At 39.8% G+C, this 21,418-nt stretch overlaps 1 protein-coding gene across 1 annotated transcript; it reads right to left on the bottom strand.

Moving 5' to 3' along the window:
* Positions 1 to 879: 879 nt before the first annotated feature.
* LOC115778054 (MAM and LDL-receptor class A domain-containing protein 1-like) lies at positions 880 to 20,702 on the bottom strand. The gene is made up of 38 exons (XM_030726073.1): positions 20,460 to 20,702; positions 19,371 to 19,926; positions 19,042 to 19,238; positions 18,563 to 18,952; positions 17,896 to 18,188; positions 17,049 to 17,215; positions 16,054 to 16,188; positions 12,713 to 12,969; positions 12,531 to 12,615; positions 12,255 to 12,431; positions 11,982 to 12,119; positions 11,443 to 11,699; positions 11,261 to 11,345; positions 10,985 to 11,161; positions 10,710 to 10,847; positions 10,172 to 10,428; positions 9,990 to 10,074; positions 9,714 to 9,890; positions 9,441 to 9,578; positions 8,905 to 9,161; positions 8,723 to 8,807; positions 8,447 to 8,623; positions 8,180 to 8,317; positions 7,632 to 7,888; positions 7,450 to 7,534; positions 7,174 to 7,350; positions 6,906 to 7,043; positions 6,368 to 6,624; positions 6,186 to 6,270; positions 5,910 to 6,086; positions 5,643 to 5,780; positions 5,095 to 5,351; positions 4,737 to 4,821; positions 4,361 to 4,569; positions 4,086 to 4,242; positions 3,639 to 3,991; positions 1,569 to 1,698; positions 880 to 1,418 (listed from the first exon to the last, which is right to left on the bottom strand). Exons 1-38 carry the CDS (start codon positions 20,700 to 20,702, stop codon positions 1,276 to 1,278), a joined length of 7,257 nt encoding a protein of 2,418 aa, XP_030581933.1. The 3' UTR covers positions 880 to 1,275.
* Positions 20,703 to 21,418: the final 716 nt, after the last annotated feature.

Genomic DNA, 21,418 nt, shown 5'->3' with positions numbered 1-21,418 from the left:
TCTTACACACTCAGTCAGATCTTCATTATTTAGAATCGTTTGCTTTCTTGTTTCAAAAGCCTGTAGATTTTTTCACCTGCTACTTAAGTGAAATCCATCACCAAAAACAGAGTGCAGTCACCAAAAATGTTGACCATGCAACGACCAACACCCAAATTATCAGCCTAAAAAATATATTTGCGTCATAACATTAGAGGGAATCCAGCCCAAAACACAGTAACCAATTAAATCCGTTAAAGATGCACATTCAAAATATATATCTGAAATTAAAGTAATTTTTTTGTATTATGAGATAATTATGCCATAACATATTAAACTGTTAAGTAGTACTTTCAGTAGACATAGTTTCACTTACCATCACAGAGAAACCTTAAGAGAAGGAAGAGGCATAGAACAAACCAATTCATGACTCTGTGTGACTGCTGAGTGTCATAAAAGTTTATTTATAAAGGGATTAGACAAAGACACACACACACACACACACACACACACACACACACACACACACACACACACACACACACACACACACACACACACACACACGTACTTTCCAAACAAGAGTGATCTTATTGTTTGCTAGAAAAAAGAATTACTTTCCTTTTACATCTCATATTACAGAAGTTCTGTGTTATTTGTTTTTCCTACATGGGGTTTGGAGATGTATGTCGAGTATGTCAAGAATGCTGTTGTAGCTAAACTTGAAATTAAATGACTCCACACAAAGCAACACAAATGTATTTGCAGTGCATTTTTAATTAGAGCAGTAAGGATTTATCAGAAAACCTACAACGCAGGAAGTAAAACACACATTATGAGCATGTAATTATTTACCAGACACAATTATTTATTTTTAATAGTATCCAGTGATGGTGATTCAATTTGCAGTCATACATTTTCATTCTGTGTAGCTTAAACGAGCACATTAATATGTGCTAAAACAATATTAACTTTGAATAAATAGTGTGACAGTGACAAACAGTGTAATTCGATAGATAATCATTAAGAGTTCAAAGATTCTTTCAAATATGTGTAGAAATCTCAGAAATTTCATTCAGTATCTAAAACATGTCCAAGTCCCTGAAAAATGTGACTTCAGTAGGTTAACAGTTATTTTTGTGTACTTCTTGTGCAACAGCAAAACAGTGTCATAGACCTGCAAAGCAGAGCTAAAGAAAAATCTAAATAATTAAAACCTTGTGTTCTTATTTATCCATTCAACTTGTGGTCATGACCTCCACTGCCCACATTCTAGGACAGTGTCTCATCTGGCCTTCACACTCTCCAGCTCTCTCCAAACTCTCGAGTGCTTCTGGCCATGGTACCATCTGGCTTCATCTTGTCATTCTTCTTCTGACCATCAAAGTTTCCACACAGGCCTCCCACCTTCCTTCTATAAATGCGTGGTAGAACAATCTCTGTAGAATAAATATGATTGGTGAGATTTAATTCATTGTATGAACAGAGCAAATAACTCATTGTTTATCATCTAGGAGAGGAATTACATATTAAAGAAATTACATCAACTGCTGATGTTATTAGATTTGTAGGGGGCAAAAATTAGCTACCTGCTGTGCTGTGTCTATCAAACTCCACCGACAGGCCAAAATCAGTTTGTAGGTAGATTCGAGAGGAACGTTCCCAGATTTTTAGACCACCAGTCACTGAGATGGGTGTGTCAGTTCTCTTTCCATCCACCTGAAGAGAAACAAAACAATATGTCAGTGTGATTTATCATATAATCAAAGTATATGTAGATGTTTGTTCCACTGTTCAGTCTTGTATGATTGTGTTTGTTGTGTTAAGAGATTTTTTTTGTTGCTATGAATTCACATGGGTCATTGTAATGTAGGTTTAACACAACATAATATATCTTAACTGTAGAATGAAAATGCCATGAAATTTACTACAGACATTCTTTCATACAGGATGATTCCTGTAATGACTTTGGTTAACCTTGAAATTTAATCTACTTTCATCTATTTAGTTTATAATTAAGCAATGAGGAATTTTCACATCTACAGAGTGTCTTTTTGTAAAATCTTGTGTATACCTTAATGTTCCTATTAGCATGAAGACTTGGCTATATTACCAAGTAAGTGCAAGTTGTTCATATTTCCATCAGCCTTCAGTGCTCAATATTTTCCATGGTAATATGTGCTAAATCACAAGTATAGTACGCTATAATATTTATGATGTTTACAATCCTTAACCATACCACATTTTCATTGTCATAATATTATAATGACAATGCAATTAGCTAAAAGTGCTGCTGTGTAGCTAAAATCTCACAGAGTTGCTCACATGGCCTCGAGCTCAGTGCAGCACTCAATACTGGTGAGATTAGAGCATGCCACAGGCATTAAAGGTACCATGCTGCAGTGGTTTGAATCATATTTAACTAATAGACTCCAACTTGTTAATGTAAATGGAGAGTCTTCTTTATGCAGTAGGGTTAATAATAGAGTTCCACAGGGTTCTGTGCTAGGACCAATTCTATTTACATTATATATGCTTCCCTTAGGCAGTATTATTAGAAAGAATGTATACATTATCACTGTTATGTAGATGATACCCAGCTTTATCTGGCCATGAAGCCAGATGACACACATCAATTAGTTAAACTGCAGGAATGTCTTAAAGACATAAAGGACTTCTAATTTCCTGCTTCTTAAATTCAGATAAAACTGAAGTTATTTTACTCGGCCCTACAAACCTTAGAAACATGGCGTCTAACCAGATATTACTCTGTATTGCCTTGGCCTCCAGTAACACTGAGAGGAATTTAGGCTGCTGGGGAGTTGCCATGAGTTTCTTTTTCATTCACTACTTTTGATTCTCCATGTGTTTATACACCACTCTGCATTTAATCATGAGTTATTGTTGTTAATCTCTGTCTCTATTCCACAGCTTGTTTTGTCATGTCTCCCCCCCCTCACCCCCAACCAGTGGCGGCAAATGGCTGCCCCTCCCTGAACCTGGTTTTGCCAGAGGTTTCTTCCTTTTGAAAGGGAGTCTTTCAATCCCACTGTCGCCAAGTGCTTCCTCATATGGGGTCAATTTTGACTGTTGAGTTTTCTCTGTAATTATTGTATGGTTTTTACTTTATAATATAAAGTGCCTTGAGGAGACTGTGGTGCTACATAAATAAAATCTAATTGAACTAATCAGTCTAGTTTCAGAGTTTCTGTTCATTTTCAGTCTAGTCAGAGTTTCAGGGCAGTTGGTGCTTAAATATACAGTATTTAAGCTCAAGTATTGCTGTTTTTTGAATAGTGAGTACAATATAAATTTACTTTATGCCTTCTTAGAATTACATCACTTGGACTCAAACACAATGTCTTGTTCTTGGATAAACATGGAATATTGTTATTGTCATTTTTAACACACTGTCTCTCTTTTTCCTTCTCATACCTACAAATGTGTAAAGTGAGAGGGAATAAGATAACACAACATAATTTAGCACATATAACATCATGTCCCTCGCTACTGTTGTAACACCTTAAAGGGAAAATGTGAAGAGGTGCTGGTTTCTCCTCAAGTGCTTTTACAAATGTTTGTGTGGAGGTAGCATCACACTGTGATGCAGTAAAATGCTAAGAAGTGAATGTGTTGTTAAAAATGCTCTTGATACATACGATCAGGTTCCGATTCTTCTTGAACTCCACAGTGTGATTGTACACTCTGATCTTAAGCTCTTGTAATCTATGGTGTTTGTTTTGTTTTTTGCTGTTGTCATCATCTTCATCTTCATCTTCTTCATCATCTTTCCCGACTCTGCTGCTCTGATCTTCTTCAATGCTACTTTCACTTTCATGCTGACCATCACGATCACCTAAGGCAGGTGTGTTGATGCCTTCAATGTAGATGTCTGGAAGGTTATTTGGCAAGTTGCTGGTCCTGACCAGCACATAGGAGTGTTCACCCTCAAAATCATGCTTCATTTTATCAAATGTTCTATACTCCCCTTTGATAGTGCACTCATCGAAGCCTATGGAGAAACAAGAAGAGAAGTTAAATAAATAGGGACGAAATGAAACACACTTTAGGTACACTTTAGAGCTTATTAATGGCCTCTACAGTACCTGTAGACTGGCAGTAATAATTGCCATTTTCATTTTGAAGGCAGACAGCATTTCCACCACACTTATCTTTGTCATCACAGTCAATTTTCCCTATTCCATCATCCTCCTCACATTCACATTGCTCACTGCAATGATCGGTGTACCACTTTTCATTGAACTGAAAAGAAAAAACATGTGGTCAGCATACTTTGACCAAATGTTCATGTTTTTTTTTTATTTGCAGTAATGATCATCAGACATTCAGAGATTGTCTCAAAATTGTCAAAATGTCTTACTTGATGTTTGGTGCCATTCCTGTCCACACAGCCACATTGTTGCAGAGGCACGCAAACCTGACTTTTCAGCACAAATCCATCATCACATACACATCCAGGAACACAAGCCTCATTGTTACTGCAGTGCGGTGGGCCATTCAAGTATAAACAGGTTGGACTACATGCGGGGACACAAGTGGCGTAGTGACTATTTTGTGGGCAGGACAGTGCTGGGGAAAGACACATATACACAGTCAGAGAACCGGCAGACACTCAGAATAAAAGTTAAATGAGGGAAAAAAAAAAAAAGTTGTTTTGTGAAGGTTTTGAATTTCTGATGAAAGTAGGAGCCGACCTAATTTGTAACATTTCAGTTAAATCAGATAAACAGGATTACCTGCACACTGCCCACGATGAAGCATTACATCATCTATTGCCACATCAGATTGATCATTGGAACCTCGTCGCCCTTCAAATATGATCTAAAAATGCAGAGGTAAATGATGAATTGCATTATTATTGTAAGGCTGTTACCTACAATACAAAGAGCCTTAAGGCGACTGTTTGTTGTGATTTGGCGTAATATGAATGAAATTGAATTGAATTGAATTGAATTGAATTATACGTCTCACAGTGTACAGAGTGATTATGTTACATTTAAAACTGTTGCAAGACTTGCACTGTGAATGGTTTGCTCTGCAGGTTTCCAAAAGGAGACTTGGCAAATAAAGTAACATCGTTAATGGGTAACTCACCTGGAATTCTTCTATTGCTTCAATGTCCACCTGAGCCAGGTGCCACATATTTCCTTGGTCATTCCTCTTCTTCCAGATCTGATTGGCTGTTCTGTTTTGGATCAGGTAAATGTGTAGGCCCATTGTATCTGCTGAGCCATACATATGGTACCAGAACTGCAGACACTGAGGACCAGGGTCAGAGCACACAGAGCTGATGAAACGAGCCGTGTCTCCATATGAAGCGCTGTTGGCTTCGATGTAAAGATAGTGGCCATCTGAATGGGAATGTACATCCAGTGAGTTAAAGATCCATTTTTAGACAATAAGAATAAAGAATAATCCAGCCAATTCTACAAGTTCATGTCATTTACAGTCAGAGCTGCATCTATTTGTTAATTTTTTTCACGCGGATTGAAAACAAAAGTCCTCAACTGGCTTTAACAGCATAGCTGTGAGCAGTAAACTGAAAAATAGTGTGCAATTGGTTTTATTTTTTCTGGAAGTTTAACACTGTACACAACCTTGGTTTACCAAATTTTTTCGGATTGTGTCATAAAGTTAATTACCTCCTGTGGTGTGATCTGAGGAAGGTCCAGTATTCATAGTAGGGGTGGAGCCACTCTGCCTTGTCCAATCAAAAGCATCAGTAGGCATCTGATTCCACTGACATAAGTCTTGCTCAAAGTTACAGAGGAGCTGGCATACTGTAAAAAAAAAGAAGAGAAAGAAATTCAGTATGATTACATCAGGGACACATGAAGGACACATGTAAACAGTTAACTGTAAAAGGCTAAAAGTGGCATACGAGAGCCGCTGTAAAATTATTTCTGTACCTGGGTGCAGGGGTGGTCTGTTATCTGAAGCTTCAGTAAGATTGTCCTTGCTAATTAAGTTGGTTGTTTCTTCCACGGTGGGAGCCACAGTGATATTTGTTATTGGTGGCTGAAAGGATGTATGTACAATAGGAGGCTGTGGAGCTGCAGTGGTTTGCACAGGGACACTTGGGGGAGCTGTTGGATTTAGATCAGGTTTAGAAGCTTGTGCAGTAATGCAACCACGCAGATCTGCAACAGTGTTATTAGGGGTCTGCATTTGTATGTGCTTCTTACCTGAGCAGTGACCACGAATAAGATTTATATCATCTATGGCCACATCTGACTGATCATTGGATCCTCTGCGCCCCTCAATGATGATCTAAATGATAAAGTGGAATTGATTGATAAGTTTGCATGAAACCATTTGTCATTAGAAAGCAGGCCACAGTCTGAGTACATGGCTTGAGATGAGTCACCTGAAAAGCTGTGGTTGCTTCAATGTCCACCTGAGCCAGGTGCCACATATTTCCCTGGTCATTCCTCTTCTTCCAGATCTGATTGGCTGTTCCGTTTCGGAGAAGGTAAATGTGTAGGCCCATTGTATCTGCTGAGCCATACATATGGTACCAGAACTGCAGACACTGAGGACCAGGGTCAGAGCACACAGAGCTGATGAAACGAGCCGTGTCTCCATATGAAGCGCTGTTGGCCTCGATGTAAAGATAGTGGCCATCTGAATGGGAATGTACATCCAGTGAGTTAAAGATCCATTTTTAGACAATAAGAATCAAGAATAATCCAGACACTTCTACAAGTTCATGTCATTTACAGTCAGAGCTGAAACTGGTTTTTAATTTTTTTTTACACTGAATGGATAAAAAATTATTCAATTTGCTTTAACAGAGTGACTATGGTTAATATAAAACACAAAAATAGTGTATTTTTACTGTAAGTTTAACACTGTATACGACCTTGGTTTACCAAATTTTTTCCGATTGTCACAAAGCTAAATACCTCCTGTGGTGTGATCTGAGGAAGGTCCAGTATTCATAGTAGGGGTGGAGCCACTCTGCCTTGTCCAATCAAAAGCATCAGTAGGCATCTGATTCCACTGACATAAGTCTTGCTCAAAGTTACAGAGGAGTTGGCATGCTGTTAAAAAAAAACAAAAAAAGCAAAAGAAATGTGACTACATCAGAGATGCATAAAGGACATGTGTAAACCATTAACTGTAAGAAAATAAAAGTTGTGGATAAGTGCTTTTATGAAATTATTTCTGTACCTGGGTGCAGGGGTGGTCTGTTATCTGGAGCTTCATTAAGATTGTCCTTGTTAATTAAGTTGGTTGTTTCTTCCACGGTGGGAGCCACAGTGATATTTGTTATTGGTGGTTGGAAGTAAGCATTGACAATAGGAGGCTGTGGAGCTGCAGTGGTTTGCACAGGGACACTTGGGGGAGCTGTTGGATTTAGATCAGGTTTAGAAGCTTGTGCAGTAATGCAACCACGCAGATCTGCAACAGTGTTATTAGGGTTCTGCATTTGTATGTGCTTCTTACCTGAGCAGTGACCACGAATAAGATTTATATCATCTATGGCCACATCTGACTGATCATTGGATCCTCTGCGCCCCTCAATGATGATCTAAATGATAAAGTGGAATTGATTGATAAGTTTGCATGAAACCATTTGTCATTAGAAAGCAGGCCACAGTCTGAGTACATGGCTTGAGATGAGTCACCTGAAAAGCTGTGGTTGCTTCAATGTCCACCTGAGCCAGGTGCCACATATTTCCTTGGTCATTCCTCTTCTTCCAGATCTGATTGGCTGTTCTGTTTTGGAGCAGGTAAATGTGTAGGCCCATTGTATCTGCTGAGCCATACATATGGTACCAGAACTGCAGACACTGAGGACCAGGGTCAGAGCACACAGAGCTGATGAAACGAGCCGTGTCTCCATATGAAGCACTGTTGGCTTCGATGTAAAGATAGTGGCCATCTGAATGGGAATGTACATCCAGTGAGTTAAAGATCCATTTTTAGACAATAAGAATAAAGAATAATCCAGCCAATTCTACAAGTTCATGTCATTTACAGTCAGAGCTGCATCTATTTGTTAATTTTTTTCACGCGGATTGAAAACAAAAGTCCTCAACTGGCTTTAACAGCATAGCTGTGAGCAGTAAACTGAAAAATAGTGTGCAATTGGTTTTATTTTTTCTGGAAGTTTAACACTGTACACAACCTTGGTTTACCAAATTTTTTCGGATTGTGTCATAAAGTTAATTACCTCCTGTGGTGTGATCTGAGGAAGGTCCAGTATTCATAGTAGGGGTGGAGCCACTCTGCCTTGTCCAATCAAAAGCATCAGTAGGCATCTGATTCCACTGACATAAGTCTTGCTCAAAGTTACAGAGGAGTTGGCATGCTGTAAAAAAAAAGAAGAGAAAGAAATTCAGTATGATTACATCAGGGACACATGAAGGACACATGTAAACAGTTAACTGTAAAAGGCTAAAAGTGGCATACGAGAGCCGCTGTAAAATTATTTCTGTACCTGGGTGCAGGGGTGGTCTGTTATCTGGAGCTTCAGTAAGATTGTCCTTGTTAATTAAGTTGGTTGTTTCTTCCACGGTGGGAGCCACAGTGATATTTGTAATTGGTGGTTGGAAGGAAGCATTGACAATAGGAGGCTGTGGAGCTGCAGTGGTTTGCACAGGGACACTTGGGGGAGCTGTTGGATTTAGATCAGGTTTAGAAGCTTGTGCAGTAATGCAACCACGCAGATCTGCAACAGTGTTATTAGGGGTCTGCATTTGTATGTGCTTCTTACCTGAGCAGTGACCACGAATAAGATTTATATCATCTATGGCCACATCTGACTGATCATTGGATCCTCTGCGCCCCTCAATGATGATCTAAATGATAAAGTGGAATTGATTGATAAGTTTGCATGAAACCATTTGTCATTAGAAAGCAGGCCACAGTCTGAGTACATGGCTTGAGATGAGTCACCTGAAAAGCTGTGGTTGCTTCAATGTCCACCTGAGCCAGGTGCCACATATTTCCTTGGTCATTCCTCTTCTTCCAGATCTGATTGGCTGTTCTGTTCTGGAGCAGGTAAATGTGTAGGCCCATTGTATCTGCTGAGCCATACATATGGTACCAGAACTGCAGACACTGAGGACCAGGGTCAGAGCACACAGAGCTGATGAGACGAGCCGTGTCTCCATATGAAGCACTGTTGGCTTCGATGTAAAGATAGTGGCCATCTGAATGGGAATGTACATCCAGTGAGTTAAAGATCCATTTTTAGACAATAAGAATCAATAATCCAGCCAATTCTACAAGTTCAGGTCATTTACAGTCAGAGCTGAAACTGGTTTTTAATTTTTTTTTTACACTGAATGGATAAAAAATTATTCAATTTGCTTTAACAGAGTGACTATGGTTAATATAAAACACAAAAATAGTGTATTTTTACTGTAAGTTTAACACTGTATACGACCTTGGTTTACCAAATTTTTTCAGATTGTCACAAAGCTAAATACCTCCTGTGGTGTGATCTGAGGAAGGTCCAGTATTCATAGTAGGGGTGGAGCCACTCTGCCTTGTCCAATCAAAAGCATCAGTAGGCATCTGATTCCACTGACATAAGTCTTGCTCAAAGTTACAGAGGAGTTGGCATGCTGTTAAAAAAACAAAAAAACAAAAAAGCGAAAGACATGTGACTACATCATAGATGCATAAAGGACACGTGTAAACCATTAACTGTAAGAAAATAAAAGCTGTGGATAAGTGCTTTTGTGAAATTATTTCTGTACCTGGGTGCAGGGGTGGTCTGTTATCTGGAGCTTCAGTAAGATTGTCCTTGTTAATTAAGTTGGTTGTTTCTTCCACGGTGGGAGCCACAGTGATATTTGTTATTGGTGGCTGAAAGGATGTATGTACAATAGGAGGCTGTGAAGCTGCAGTGGTTTGCACAGGGACACTTGGGGGAGCTGTTGGATTTAGATCAGGTTTAGAAGCTTGTGCAGTAATGCAACCACGCAGATCTGCAACAGTGTTATTAGGGGTCTGCATTTGTATGTGCTTCTTACCTGAGCAGTGACCACGAATAAGATTTATATCATCTATGGCCACATCTGACTGATCATTGGATCCTCTGCGCCCCTCAATGATGATCTAAATGATAAAGTGGAATTGATTGATAAGTTTGCATGAAACCATTTGTCATTAGAAAGCAGGCCACAGTCTGAGTACATGGCTTGAGATGAGTCACCTGAAAAGCTGTGGTTGCTTCAATGTCCACCTGAGCCAGGTGCCACATATTTCCCTGGTCATTCCTCTTCTTCCAGATCTGATTGGCTGTTCCGTTTCGGAGAAGGTAAATGTGTAGGCCCATTGTATCTGCTGAGCCATACATATGGTACCAGAACTGCAGACACTGAGGACCAGGGTCAGAGCACACAGAGCTGATGAAACGAGCCGTGTCTCCATATGAAGCGCTGTTGGCTTCGATGTAAAGATAGTGGCCATCTGAATGGGAATGTACATCCAGTGAGTTAAAGATCCATTTTTAGACAATAAGAATCAAGAATAATCCAGCCAATTCTACAAGTTCATGTCATTTACAGTCAGAGCTGAAACTGGTTTTTAATTTTTTTTTACACTGAATGGATAAAAAATTATTCAATTTGCTTTAACAGAGTGACTATGGTTAATATAAAACACAAAAATAGTGTATTTTTACTGTAAGTTTAACACTGTATACGACCTTGGTTTACCAAATTTTTTCCGATTGTCACAAAGCTAAATACCTCCTGTGGTGTGATCTGAGGAAGGTCCAGTATTCATAGTAGGGGTGGAGCCACTCTGCCTTGTCCAATCAAAAGCATCAGTAGGCATCTGATTCCACTGACATAAGTCTTGCTCAAAGTTACAGAGGAGTTGGCATGCTGTTAAAAAAAAACAAAAAAGCAAAAAAGCAAAACAAATGTGACTACATCAGAGATGCATAAAGGACACGTGTAAACCATTAACTGTAAGAAAATAAAAGTTGTGGATAAGTGCTTTTCTGAAATTATTTCTGTACCTGGGTGCAGGGGTGGTCTGTTATCTGGAGCTTCATTAAGATTGTCCTTGTTAATTAAGTTGGTTGTTTCTTCCACGGTGGGAGCCACAGTGATATTTGTTATTGGTGGTTGGAAGGAAGCATTGACAATAGGAGGCTGTGGAGCTGCAGTGGTTTGCACAGGGACACTTGGGGGAGCTGTTGGATTTAGATCAGGTTTAGAAGCTTGTGCAGTAATGCAACCACGCAGATCTGCAACAGTGTTATTAGGGGTCTGCATTTGTATGTGCTTCTTACCTGAGCAGTGACCACGAATAAGATTTATATCATCTATGGCTACATCTGACTGATCATTGGATCCTCTGCGCCCCTCAATGATGATCTAAATGATAAAGTGGAATTGATTGATAAGTTTGCATGAAACCATTTGTCATTAGAAAGCAGGCCACAGTCTGAGTACATGGCTTGAGATGAGTCACCTGAAAAGCTGTGGTTGCTTCAATGTCCACCTGAGCCAGGTGCCACATATTTCCCTGGTCATTCCTCTTCTTCCAGATCTGATTGGCTGTTCTGTTCTGGAGCAGGTAAATGTGTAGGCCCATTGTATCTGCTGAGCCATACATATGGTACCAGAACTGCAGACACTGAGGACCAGGGTCAGAGCACACAGAGCTGATGAGACGAGCCGTGTCTCCATATGAAGCACTGTTGGCTTCGATGTAAAGATAGTGGCCATCTGAATGGGAATGTACATCCAGTGAGTTAAAGATCCATTTTTAGACAATAAGAATAAAGAATAATCCAGCCAATTCTACAAGTTCAGGTCATTTACAGTCAGAGCTGAAAGTGGTTTTTAATTTTTTTTTTAACACTGAATGGATAAAAAATTATTCAATTTGCTTTAACAGAGTGACTATGGTTAATATAAAACACAAAAATAGTGTATTTTACTGTAAGTTTAACACTGTATACGACCTTGGTTTACCAAATTTTTTCAGATTGTCACAAAGCTAAATACCTCCTGTGGTGTGATCTGAGGAAGGTCCAGTATTCATAGTAGGCGTGGAGCCACTCTGCCTTGTCCAATCAAAAGCATCAGTAGGCATCTGATTCCACTGACATAAGTCTTGCTCAAAGTTACAGAGGAGTTGGCATGCTGTTAAAAAAACAAAAAAACAAAAAAGCGAAAGACATGTGACTACATCATAGATGCATAAAGGACCCGTGTAAACCATTAACTGTAAGAAAATAAAAGTTGTGGATAAGTGCTTTTGTGAAATTATTTCTGTACCTGGGTGCAGGGGTGGTCTGTTATCTGGAGCTTCAGTAAGATTGTCCTTGTTAATTAAGTTGGTTGTTTCTTCCACGGTGGGAGCCACAGTGATATTTGTTATTGGTGGCTGAAAGGATGTATGTACAATAGGAGGCTGTGGAGCTGCAGTGGTTTGCACAGGGACACTTGGGGGAGCTGTTGGATTTAGATCAGGTTTAGAAGCTTGTGCAGTAATGCAACCACGCAGATCTGCAACAGTGTTATTAGGGGTCTGCATTTGTATGTGCTTCTTACCTGAGCAGTGACCACGAATAAGATTTATATCATCTATGGCTACATCTGACTGATCATTGGATCCTCTGCGCCCCTCAATGATGATCTAAATGATAAAGTGGAATTGATTGATAAGTTTGCATGAAACCATTTGTCATTAGAAAGCAGGCCACAGTCTGAGTACATGGCTTGAGATGAGTCACCTGAAAAGCTGTGGTTGCTTCAATGTCCACCTGAGCCAGGTGCCACATATTTCCTTGGTCATTCCTCTTCTTCCAGATCTGATTGGCTGTTCTGTTTTGGAGCAGGTAAATGTGTAGGCCCATTGTATCTGCTGAGCCATACATATGGTACCAGAACTGCAGACACTGAGGACCAGGGTCAGAGCACACAGAGCTGATGAAACGAGCCGTGTCTCCATATGAAGCACTGTTGGCTTCGATGTAAAGATAGTGGCCATCTGAATGGGAATGTACATCCAGTGAGTTAAAGATCCATTTTTAGACAATAAGAATCAAGAATAATCCAGCCAATTCTACAAGTTCATGTCATTTACAGTCAGAGCTGAAAGTGGTTATTTTTTTTTCACACTGAATGAATAAAAACTCACTCAGCGTGCTTTAACAGAGTGACTATGGTTAATATAAAACACAAAAATAGTGTATTTTTACTAGGGATGGCACGATACCACTTTTTTATTTTCGATACCGACATCGATATTTTACATTTGGATATCGGCTGATACCGATATAAATCCGATATTTAAAAATGGTTCCAGGCATTTAAAAACATTAAAAAAAAAAAGAAAAAAAAAAGAAGTCAACATTCTCTCAAACAACAAAATCAAAGTCTTTTAGTTGTCCCACATACAAGACTAAGGACCAGGGCGGGCAGAGCTTTTTAGGCAGTGGCACCAAAGCTCTGGAACTGTTTACCACTCCAGCTCCATTTAGCTGACTCTGTGGCATCATTTAAAAAATAGTTGAAAACTTTTCTGTTTAACCAGGCTTTCTGGTTTCTGACTTTATTTTTATTCTTTTTCTTTCAAAATGGTAATGTTATTATGTTTTTAACATAGTGTTTTCTGGGGGTGGGGGGGTGATATTGTGTTTTAATTATTGTACAGCGCTTTTCTGTCTGTGAAAAACGCTATATAAATAAACTTTACTTACAACAATAACTATCACCTGAATCCTGTTGCTTCTGTGTGAGAAGGTGATGCTTATGGCATGTTACAAATTTCATTAGGGCTGCAACTATCAATTATTTTAGCAATTCTGTATTCTATTTATATTGATTACCCAAGAAACTGGATAAGAAATACTTTTTTTCATATTAACAGTTCATCTGCATATTTTAACTTCTGTACTGCAGTTTTTCCCTATGTGAAACAAACAGGGTGGATGGAGCAGCTACAAAGTTCTCGTTTCTTCACTTACTGATCAGATGGTTGATGAAGGACCTCCAGCTGTTTCCCAGTAAAGGTTTAATGGAGGTTACAGGGACGAAAGGCTTCTTTTGGACACTAGAAAAACATTTCCTTCTGCTCCATCTGAGCGCGCCGGCTCCGCCTCTTTCCGCTTGTGCAGACAGACTGCACGTAAATCAGCTGACTGCTGCTGTTGCGTCATCAGTGTTCACGTGAAAAACTAGGGGCTGCGTGAGCGGAATCTTGTAATGCTTTATATTTACAAGCATTCTCCTAAATACGTTTCTACTGCAGGTATATATTTAGTCACAAATTAGGGATTAAAGTATCAAAAATATTTTGACGGGGAAGGGGTTCTTCCGGTACCAGACGGTCACTAGTGCTAATAGCTGCGCTCACTAGCAGTATGTCCGGGAGCTGAAGTAGAGAAAAAAAATAACAGCTGATTCTCAGCACAGCGAGCACAACACACAAACAAGGCAGAGAGCGGTGGAGGCGGAAAAACATGTCAGCAATGATCGCTCAGTGTCAAAGGGAATCCGCAGCGACCGGAGGATCTGAGGGGGTTGTTTTCTAACTCCAGATCCCCACTCCATTCCAGTAGGTGGCGGTAATGCAGCTCTAAGCTGGTTTGGTCAACCGCAAACCCACAAGAAGAAGAAGACGACTGAGCCCTGTAATGCAGCTAATGTGAGCGAAACGTTATTTAATGTATCGGATTACATTTTTTATTTCCTTCCGATATCCGATCCAGTAATTTAGGCCAGTATCGGACCGATACTGAATATCGGATCGGCGCATCCCTAATTTTTACTGTAAGTCTAATACTGCATACAACCTTGGTATACCAACTTGATTTGGCTTGTGTCACAAAGCTAAATACCTCCTGTGGTGTGATCTGAGGAAGGTCCAGTATTCATAGTAGGGGTGGAGCCACTCTGCCTTGTCCAATCAAAAGCATCAGTAGGCATCTGATTCCACTGACATAAGTCTTGCTCAAAGTTACAGAGGAGTTGGCATGCTGTTAAAAAAAACAAAAAAACAAAAGAAATGTGACTACATCATAGATGCATAAAGGACACGTGTAAACCATTAACTGTAAGAAAATAAAAGTTGTGGATAAGTGCTTTTGTGAAATTATTTCTGTACCTGGGTGCAGGGGTGGTCTGTTATCTGGAGCTTCAGTAAGATTGTCCTTGTTAATTAAGTTGGTTGTTTCTTCCACGGTGGGAGCCACAGTGATATTTGTAATTGGTGGTTGGAAGGAAGCATTGACAATAGGAGGCTGTGGAGCTGCAGTGGTTTGCACAGGGACACTTGGGGGAGCTGTTGGATTTAGATCAGGTTTAGAAGCTTGTGCAGTAATGCAACCACGCAGATCTGCAACAGTGTTATTAGGGGTCTGCATTGAAAGTTGGAAACAACTTTTCAGACCTATTATTGCACTTTCTCTTTTGTATGTGCTTCTTACCTGAGCACGGACCATGAATAAGTTTCACATCATCTATGGCCACATCTGACTGATCATTGGACCCTCTGCGCCCCTCAATGATGATCTAAATGATGAAGTGGAATTGAAAGATAAGTTTGCAGAATACCATTTTGTCATTTGTCTAGCACCTTGAGGCAAATATTTTTTGTGATTTGGCGCTATATAAATAAAATTGAACTGAATTGAAAGCAGGCCACAGTCTGAGTACATGGCTTGAGATGAGTCACCTGAAAAGCTGTGGTTGCTTCAATGTCCACCTGAGCGAGGTGCCACATATTTCCTTGATCATTCCTCTTTCTCCAGATCTGATTGGCTGTTCCATTTCGGAGCAGGTAAATGTGTAGGCCCATTGTATCTGCTGAGCCATACATATGGTACCAGAACTGCAGACACTGAGGACCAGGGTCAGAGCACACAGAGCTGATGAGACGAGCTGGGTCTCCATATTTCACACTGCTGGCCTCAATATACATGTAGTGGCCATCTACAAAAGAAAAATAAAATAATTTATTGCACCTACACTCTATGGTCATACCTTACCTTCAGATGTACATTACAGTCAAAAGTTTGACGGGTACTGTACTGTCTGTTTATCATTGGTCAGTGTTAATAAAAAGTATTACCACCAGTATGGTCAGCAGAGGGGCCTGTCATCAGGGTGGGAGTAGAACCTCTTTGCCATGTCCAATCAAAAGCATCTGTAATCATCTGTTTCCAGCCACAAAGGTTGTTGTCAAAGTTACAGTCAATGTTGCAGGCTAAAGGGAAACATTTGAAGAAGAAATAACACGAGTAATGTGGCACTTTCTAAAACTTCCTAAAAACTTCCTAAAAGTTAACCCTAGTTATCTTTACAATGTGCACATACAGTACTTATTGGACAAGATGTTAATGTTAATTTGTAACTAAACTTCAGATTTTACGATGCAGAAACAACTGACTCATAAAATACAACTTCCTGTGATTTATTTGGGTGTAAGGGAAACATTTCTGTGGTTGTAGAAGATTTAGTTCCACGTCCCAGGGTGGTGAAGCTACCGACATAAACACAATATTGACTTTTGTTAAACTTTGTGATTTCAGGTATGAGCAGTCTGATATGGAACAAAAGAAAACAAAGATATAAACCAAGACACAAAAAGTAAATAGTTTCACCACTTAATCCCTTTTGGCACCCTAGAAAATATGTATTGTGTTTGACGATTCTCTCCACATCTTAAAAACCTAATAATTTCTCGATCTTTGCTCGTGTCATAGACAAAACAAGGCTGCACAGAGCAACCCCTCTAGGCTGTTGCCTAATTTGCTGATGCAGTGGACCAATCCAGATTATAATGAAAAAGGTGAAAACACAATCAACTGATGTGGAAGATGGAAAAGAATGGCTTCATTTAACACAAATGTCATGATTTTAACTTCATAAAAAATAGTAGTTAACACAACCTATGTGCACATCCTACTATATATCAACATGTACAGTAATCACAGTATCATCCTCATATCTGATGTAAATACTCACCACAGACTGTGCCAGTTTGCCAGTTTGGAAGTTCAATTCCTGCAACCTGACATGCTGTGGCATAGGACTGCAAAGATTCACAGAGTGTGTGTTGGTCACCACTTGTAGCACAGTAGTCGTATACACAACTATTGAGGTAGATGCTTGGGTGAATGTGTTCATGGCAGGGAATGAAAGCATCTCCAAACAATGCTGAACACTCATTGGAGGCCTTGTCCATCTCATCCGTATCACAGAGTCTTGGATCATTTGGGTGGGCAATACACCTGAGAAAATTTAGGCAGTATAACACAGGTAGAGAAATTAGTTGCTTCTAGAGTATACTTTATGAAAAAAATAGAAATACATTTTAAAATAAATGATAATGCATAAATAAAAAGATGAGTCTAGGGCAGGGATCCTCAAATCCAGGCCTCGGGGTCCGGTGTCCTGCAGCTTTTAGATGTGTCCCTGAGCCAACACACCTGAATCAAAAGGCTGAATTACCTCCTCAGTATGCAGTCAAGGTCTCCAGAGTCCTGCTAGTGACTTTTATATTTGACTCAGGTGTTTGAGGATCCCTGGTCTAGGGTATAGTCCCTGCAGTTAGTCTGATAGCTTTCTGGTTATAATCAAACTAAGCAGGTAAGACAGATTTTTAGATTGTGTGCTCATGGTTAATTAAAATTTTTTTTTTTTTTTTACATTCTACAGCACAAACATTTCATAGCAAGACTCTGAACCTGTATAGATTGCAGCAATGCTGGCATGCTGACTGCTCACTGCTTTATTTTAACATGTTATGTTGCTAATTAGTTTTAAAGAAAAAGCACAATTCCAGCTGGTAGGAGTTCCACTTGGCTACTGCTAAAAAAAAATGTAATCATTTTGTTTGCTGTTGGAATAATAGTTTTTGTTTTCTTTGATAAACAAATGTTTACATTTACAGTTTTATAAAATAACTTACCCAGAATTGTTTGGCACCCTCCAGCTGTCACCAAACTCAAATGCTTCTGACAGGTTTTCGCCTTCTGGCGTTACAAAGTCATCATCCTGGTACCCAGAATAGGTGCCACACAGTCCACACAGTTCATATTTGTAGTGCTCATCCACCTGCAGAAACAGCCTATTCTTTCCATCTATCTGCATTCTGAGGCCAAAAGTTGTCTCCAAGATGATATAATTATTCTTCACGTATACCCATACTGAGCCATATGTTCCACTGGTTGAATATGGGAGTTGGACATGGTTATACTTCACCTAAAGAAAGGACAGTCTTTTAAGTACTGAGCTTATTTTGAATGTCATACAGTAGAAATAATGTTTTCTACAACTATCTAAAGTATAGGTAAATTTAAGTTAGTAAGCAATTAATTCCAAGTGGTAAACAATTAGCTTCCTCTAACGAGCTGATACAGTTATAACTGACCCCGAAAATCATGTGTGAAAGTCTGAACTGACATTAATGAATTACAATAGAAAATGCAGAACAGAGGAAGTCCACGTGCAGTACACTTCACTTTCCATGTGAGCTGTTAATAACTCCAGGTCATACATATGCTCAAAACAGTCTTGTCTTATTTAAATGGAAAGAAATGTTTTCAGTGGTCTTAAAAAGAGAACTGCATGCTTACATAGACCTTTCCACTTTGATTCAGGATGATATGCAGATCCTCCACCTGGAGAGCCACTGCCTCAAGCTTGGACTGGGTGAAGTTCTGAAGGGGAGGATGCATGTTGTGTCCAAATACTGTGAACTGGACTGAACTTTCTCCACTGCATGTGGTAGTTAATATGTAACTACAGCCCCCTTGAAAGTCATATGCCAGCCTGTCATAAGTGATGTAATGCGGATCACCATACACACTGCAGGTGGCGGATTTGAATGAGAAGCAGGCTTTGACCCCATCTTTAACCTTACAAACCTCATTGTTTCCACACTGCATTTTAGTGCACTGCATATTATTATTACCCATGCACTGGCACTGTTGCACACAATGTCCTTCCACCAGTGTCTCTCCTTTCTGCAGGGAGAAGAGAGTTGTGTGAATAAATTACTGTGAAATTGAATATGTGAATAAGAAATTGTGTTGTGTTCATTTACCTCACTTACCTCATAGTGTTTTCCATTATACCAGCACCCGCAGTCTTCTTCTGGGACACACTTTTCCCCACTGAGCTTGAAACCAGAATCACACTCGCATCTTGCCTCACAGCTTCCACAGGAGCCAGCTATATCCAGAGTGGAGCACACCTTGGGACAGCCATCAGCGCATGAGTTATAGTGGCTGTTCTCACCACACTGAAGGGCTGAGGGGACCCGGGAAAAGACAGGAAAGAGTGCATGACCTTTTCTGTTATCAGTTATTATTTGCCACTGTGTCCTCTATTTTAAAAAAGGAGGAAGAAACAACAAAAGCAGAAATTAATAAAGCAACATACGGCAGAATGTGGAGTTCCTCAACATGGATACTGCAATTCCAGCTTTACTGCAGACATCAGAATAGATCTGTAGTGTCTCACATAGAACGGCTGGGTCACCATGAGTGGAACACATGCCAAACACACAGCTTCTGAAGTAGCTCTCTGCCTGTACAACTGATAAACAGTCATCAAATGGACCAGTAGTAGAGAACAGGCCTCCACAGTATAGCTCACTGGCATACTCTGCCTTCTCCAGTGGGTCGCACTGATGAGGCAATAGAATGGCTTCGCAGGAGGAGGCAGTTTTCCCGGTCTGCCAGCTTTCAACCAAAGCTGTTACATTTTGTGCATTGGGGTTGTGAAAGTCATCTTCTTTGAGGTGGTTAAAGTTGCCACACATGCCACAGACTTTATCGGAGTAGGTCGATGGCAGGGTGACATGGACTGCACCAGCCTTGTCAAATGAGACTGTAAGACCAAAGGTGCTATCCAGTACAATAGTAGCAGGGTTGCTCTTGATATTGACAGTGCCGCTGCTAAGGGTCAGTGGAAGCTTCCTCCAGACCCCATTAACCTGAAAAACAACATTAGTTTTATACTTTCTTACCAAATTTGGACTTATTGTATTTGAAAGCTTACATGAAAGACTGCATTTAGAAGATAGCTGTGTCTATAAAGGCCGATAAGACCCATTAGTCCTTTGCCAATGGCAATAAACTCTGCACTTTATGCCCTTACGGGAATCGCTTCAATTGGTACTTTATGTGGCTCAGTGGTCATTACATCATAATGGTATGGTAAAGAGAAGTGCATTTGTATAGCTATGTATAATATGCTAGCTATGTATTATGATGTTTATGGAACCATGTAAAACAGGAAATGCAAATACGTAGCACAATATTTTTAATTGGAAAAATAGCTGCTGCCTCAGTGGTTGACAGTGACTTTGTTTGCAAAATACTGACTTTTCTTAGCAATGTAAAATACTCAAACTGTATTAAAATGTATTAAAAGTTGGAGTTCAGCTTTTGTAAATGTTAAAAGCTAGTGTAATTGGTGATTAACAGTGGATTAGGCTATATATAGCTTCCTATATAAGTAACTTACCACAACTCGGCCTGTCTGGCTTTTCAGCAGAGACACCCTGTTGATCCCGATGTCAATATTGATTTTCTGGACATTTAGCAGAGATGCGTTATCATTCTGCTCACTGACCGCTTCCACACTGAACATGGGCAGAGCTTCAGTGGGTGAGCAGGTCTTAGCCAGGACATAAGTGCACGTGGCCATGAAGCGGAACAATACTCCAGCAAAAGTGCTGCCATCTGTGTGACTGTGTATAGTGCACATCCCAAAGGTGGAGGTCCCATCAGGGCCTCCTCTTGAGGACCACAGAGTTGGCCTTCAGGGCACTGAGAGGGAAAGCAGGAGAGCTGTCCAGCAGAACAGAGGCAGCGGGTGGTCTCATCTGTCCATAACTCTGTGTTTGATTCACACTGTTGTCCTGTTGGGGTGACCGTGTTAACACTTTATCAACACCTATCTAGGATTAATAACACTGACAAACTATGGCCAGTTTTAATAATGTATGGACTTTAGAACATCGTCTAAATCATCTTAATCAGCCAAACTTCTATTCACATACATTATTTTCCTTTATTTAAATAAAGAGTACAAAAATTTTCTTTGTGACAAGCCTTTTGCTAGTCTTATGTATTGCATGATGATTACTATGTACACCAGAATATAAAATAACCTACTCAATGATTTGTGGCACCAAAGATGTTATTGAGAGAGTAAAAAGAAGTTTAACTTGGTAAATACTCACCACAGGAGCCTCTTCTTACACCTATCTGTTTAAATGTGATCTGTTTCTCTATGGACAATCCTTGAACTGCTTCAAACACAACCTAATGTATCGAGAAGTTAATTTATTTAAGGACACATTTAAGAATATTTTGACAGTACAGTTCTTATCTGTCGTGCAATGTTCCATTTTACCTGAGTCCCACGTTCTGTGATATTCAGGAGCACAAACACTTGCCTCCATGCATTCTGGGGAGAGC

Source organism: Archocentrus centrarchus, unplaced genomic scaffold (genome assembly GCF_007364275.1).
Source record: "Archocentrus centrarchus isolate MPI-CPG fArcCen1 unplaced genomic scaffold, fArcCen1 scaffold_99_ctg1, whole genome shotgun sequence".
Lineage (NCBI taxonomy): Eukaryota > Metazoa > Chordata > Actinopteri > Cichliformes > Cichlidae > Archocentrus > Archocentrus centrarchus.
The sequence above is the reverse complement of the archived record's forward strand: the minus strand, read 5'-3'. Positions and strand labels throughout refer to the sequence as shown.

What these genes read in the sequence shown, in the direction of transcription:
- LOC115778054 (XM_030726073.1), bottom strand. Translation starts at nt 20,702, where the DNA reads ATGTGCACTATACACAGTCACACAGATGGCAGCACTTTTGCTGGAGTA. An exon ending in CAGACCACCCCTGCACCCAG is followed by an intron (nt 12,120 to 12,254) that starts GTACAGAAATAA and finishes TTTTTTTAACAG; the next exon opens with CATGCCAACTCCTCTGTAAC. An exon ending in CAGACCACCCCTGCACCCAG is followed by an intron (nt 7,044 to 7,173) that starts GTACAGAAATAA and finishes TTTTTTTAACAG; the next exon opens with CATGCCAACTCCTCTGTAAC.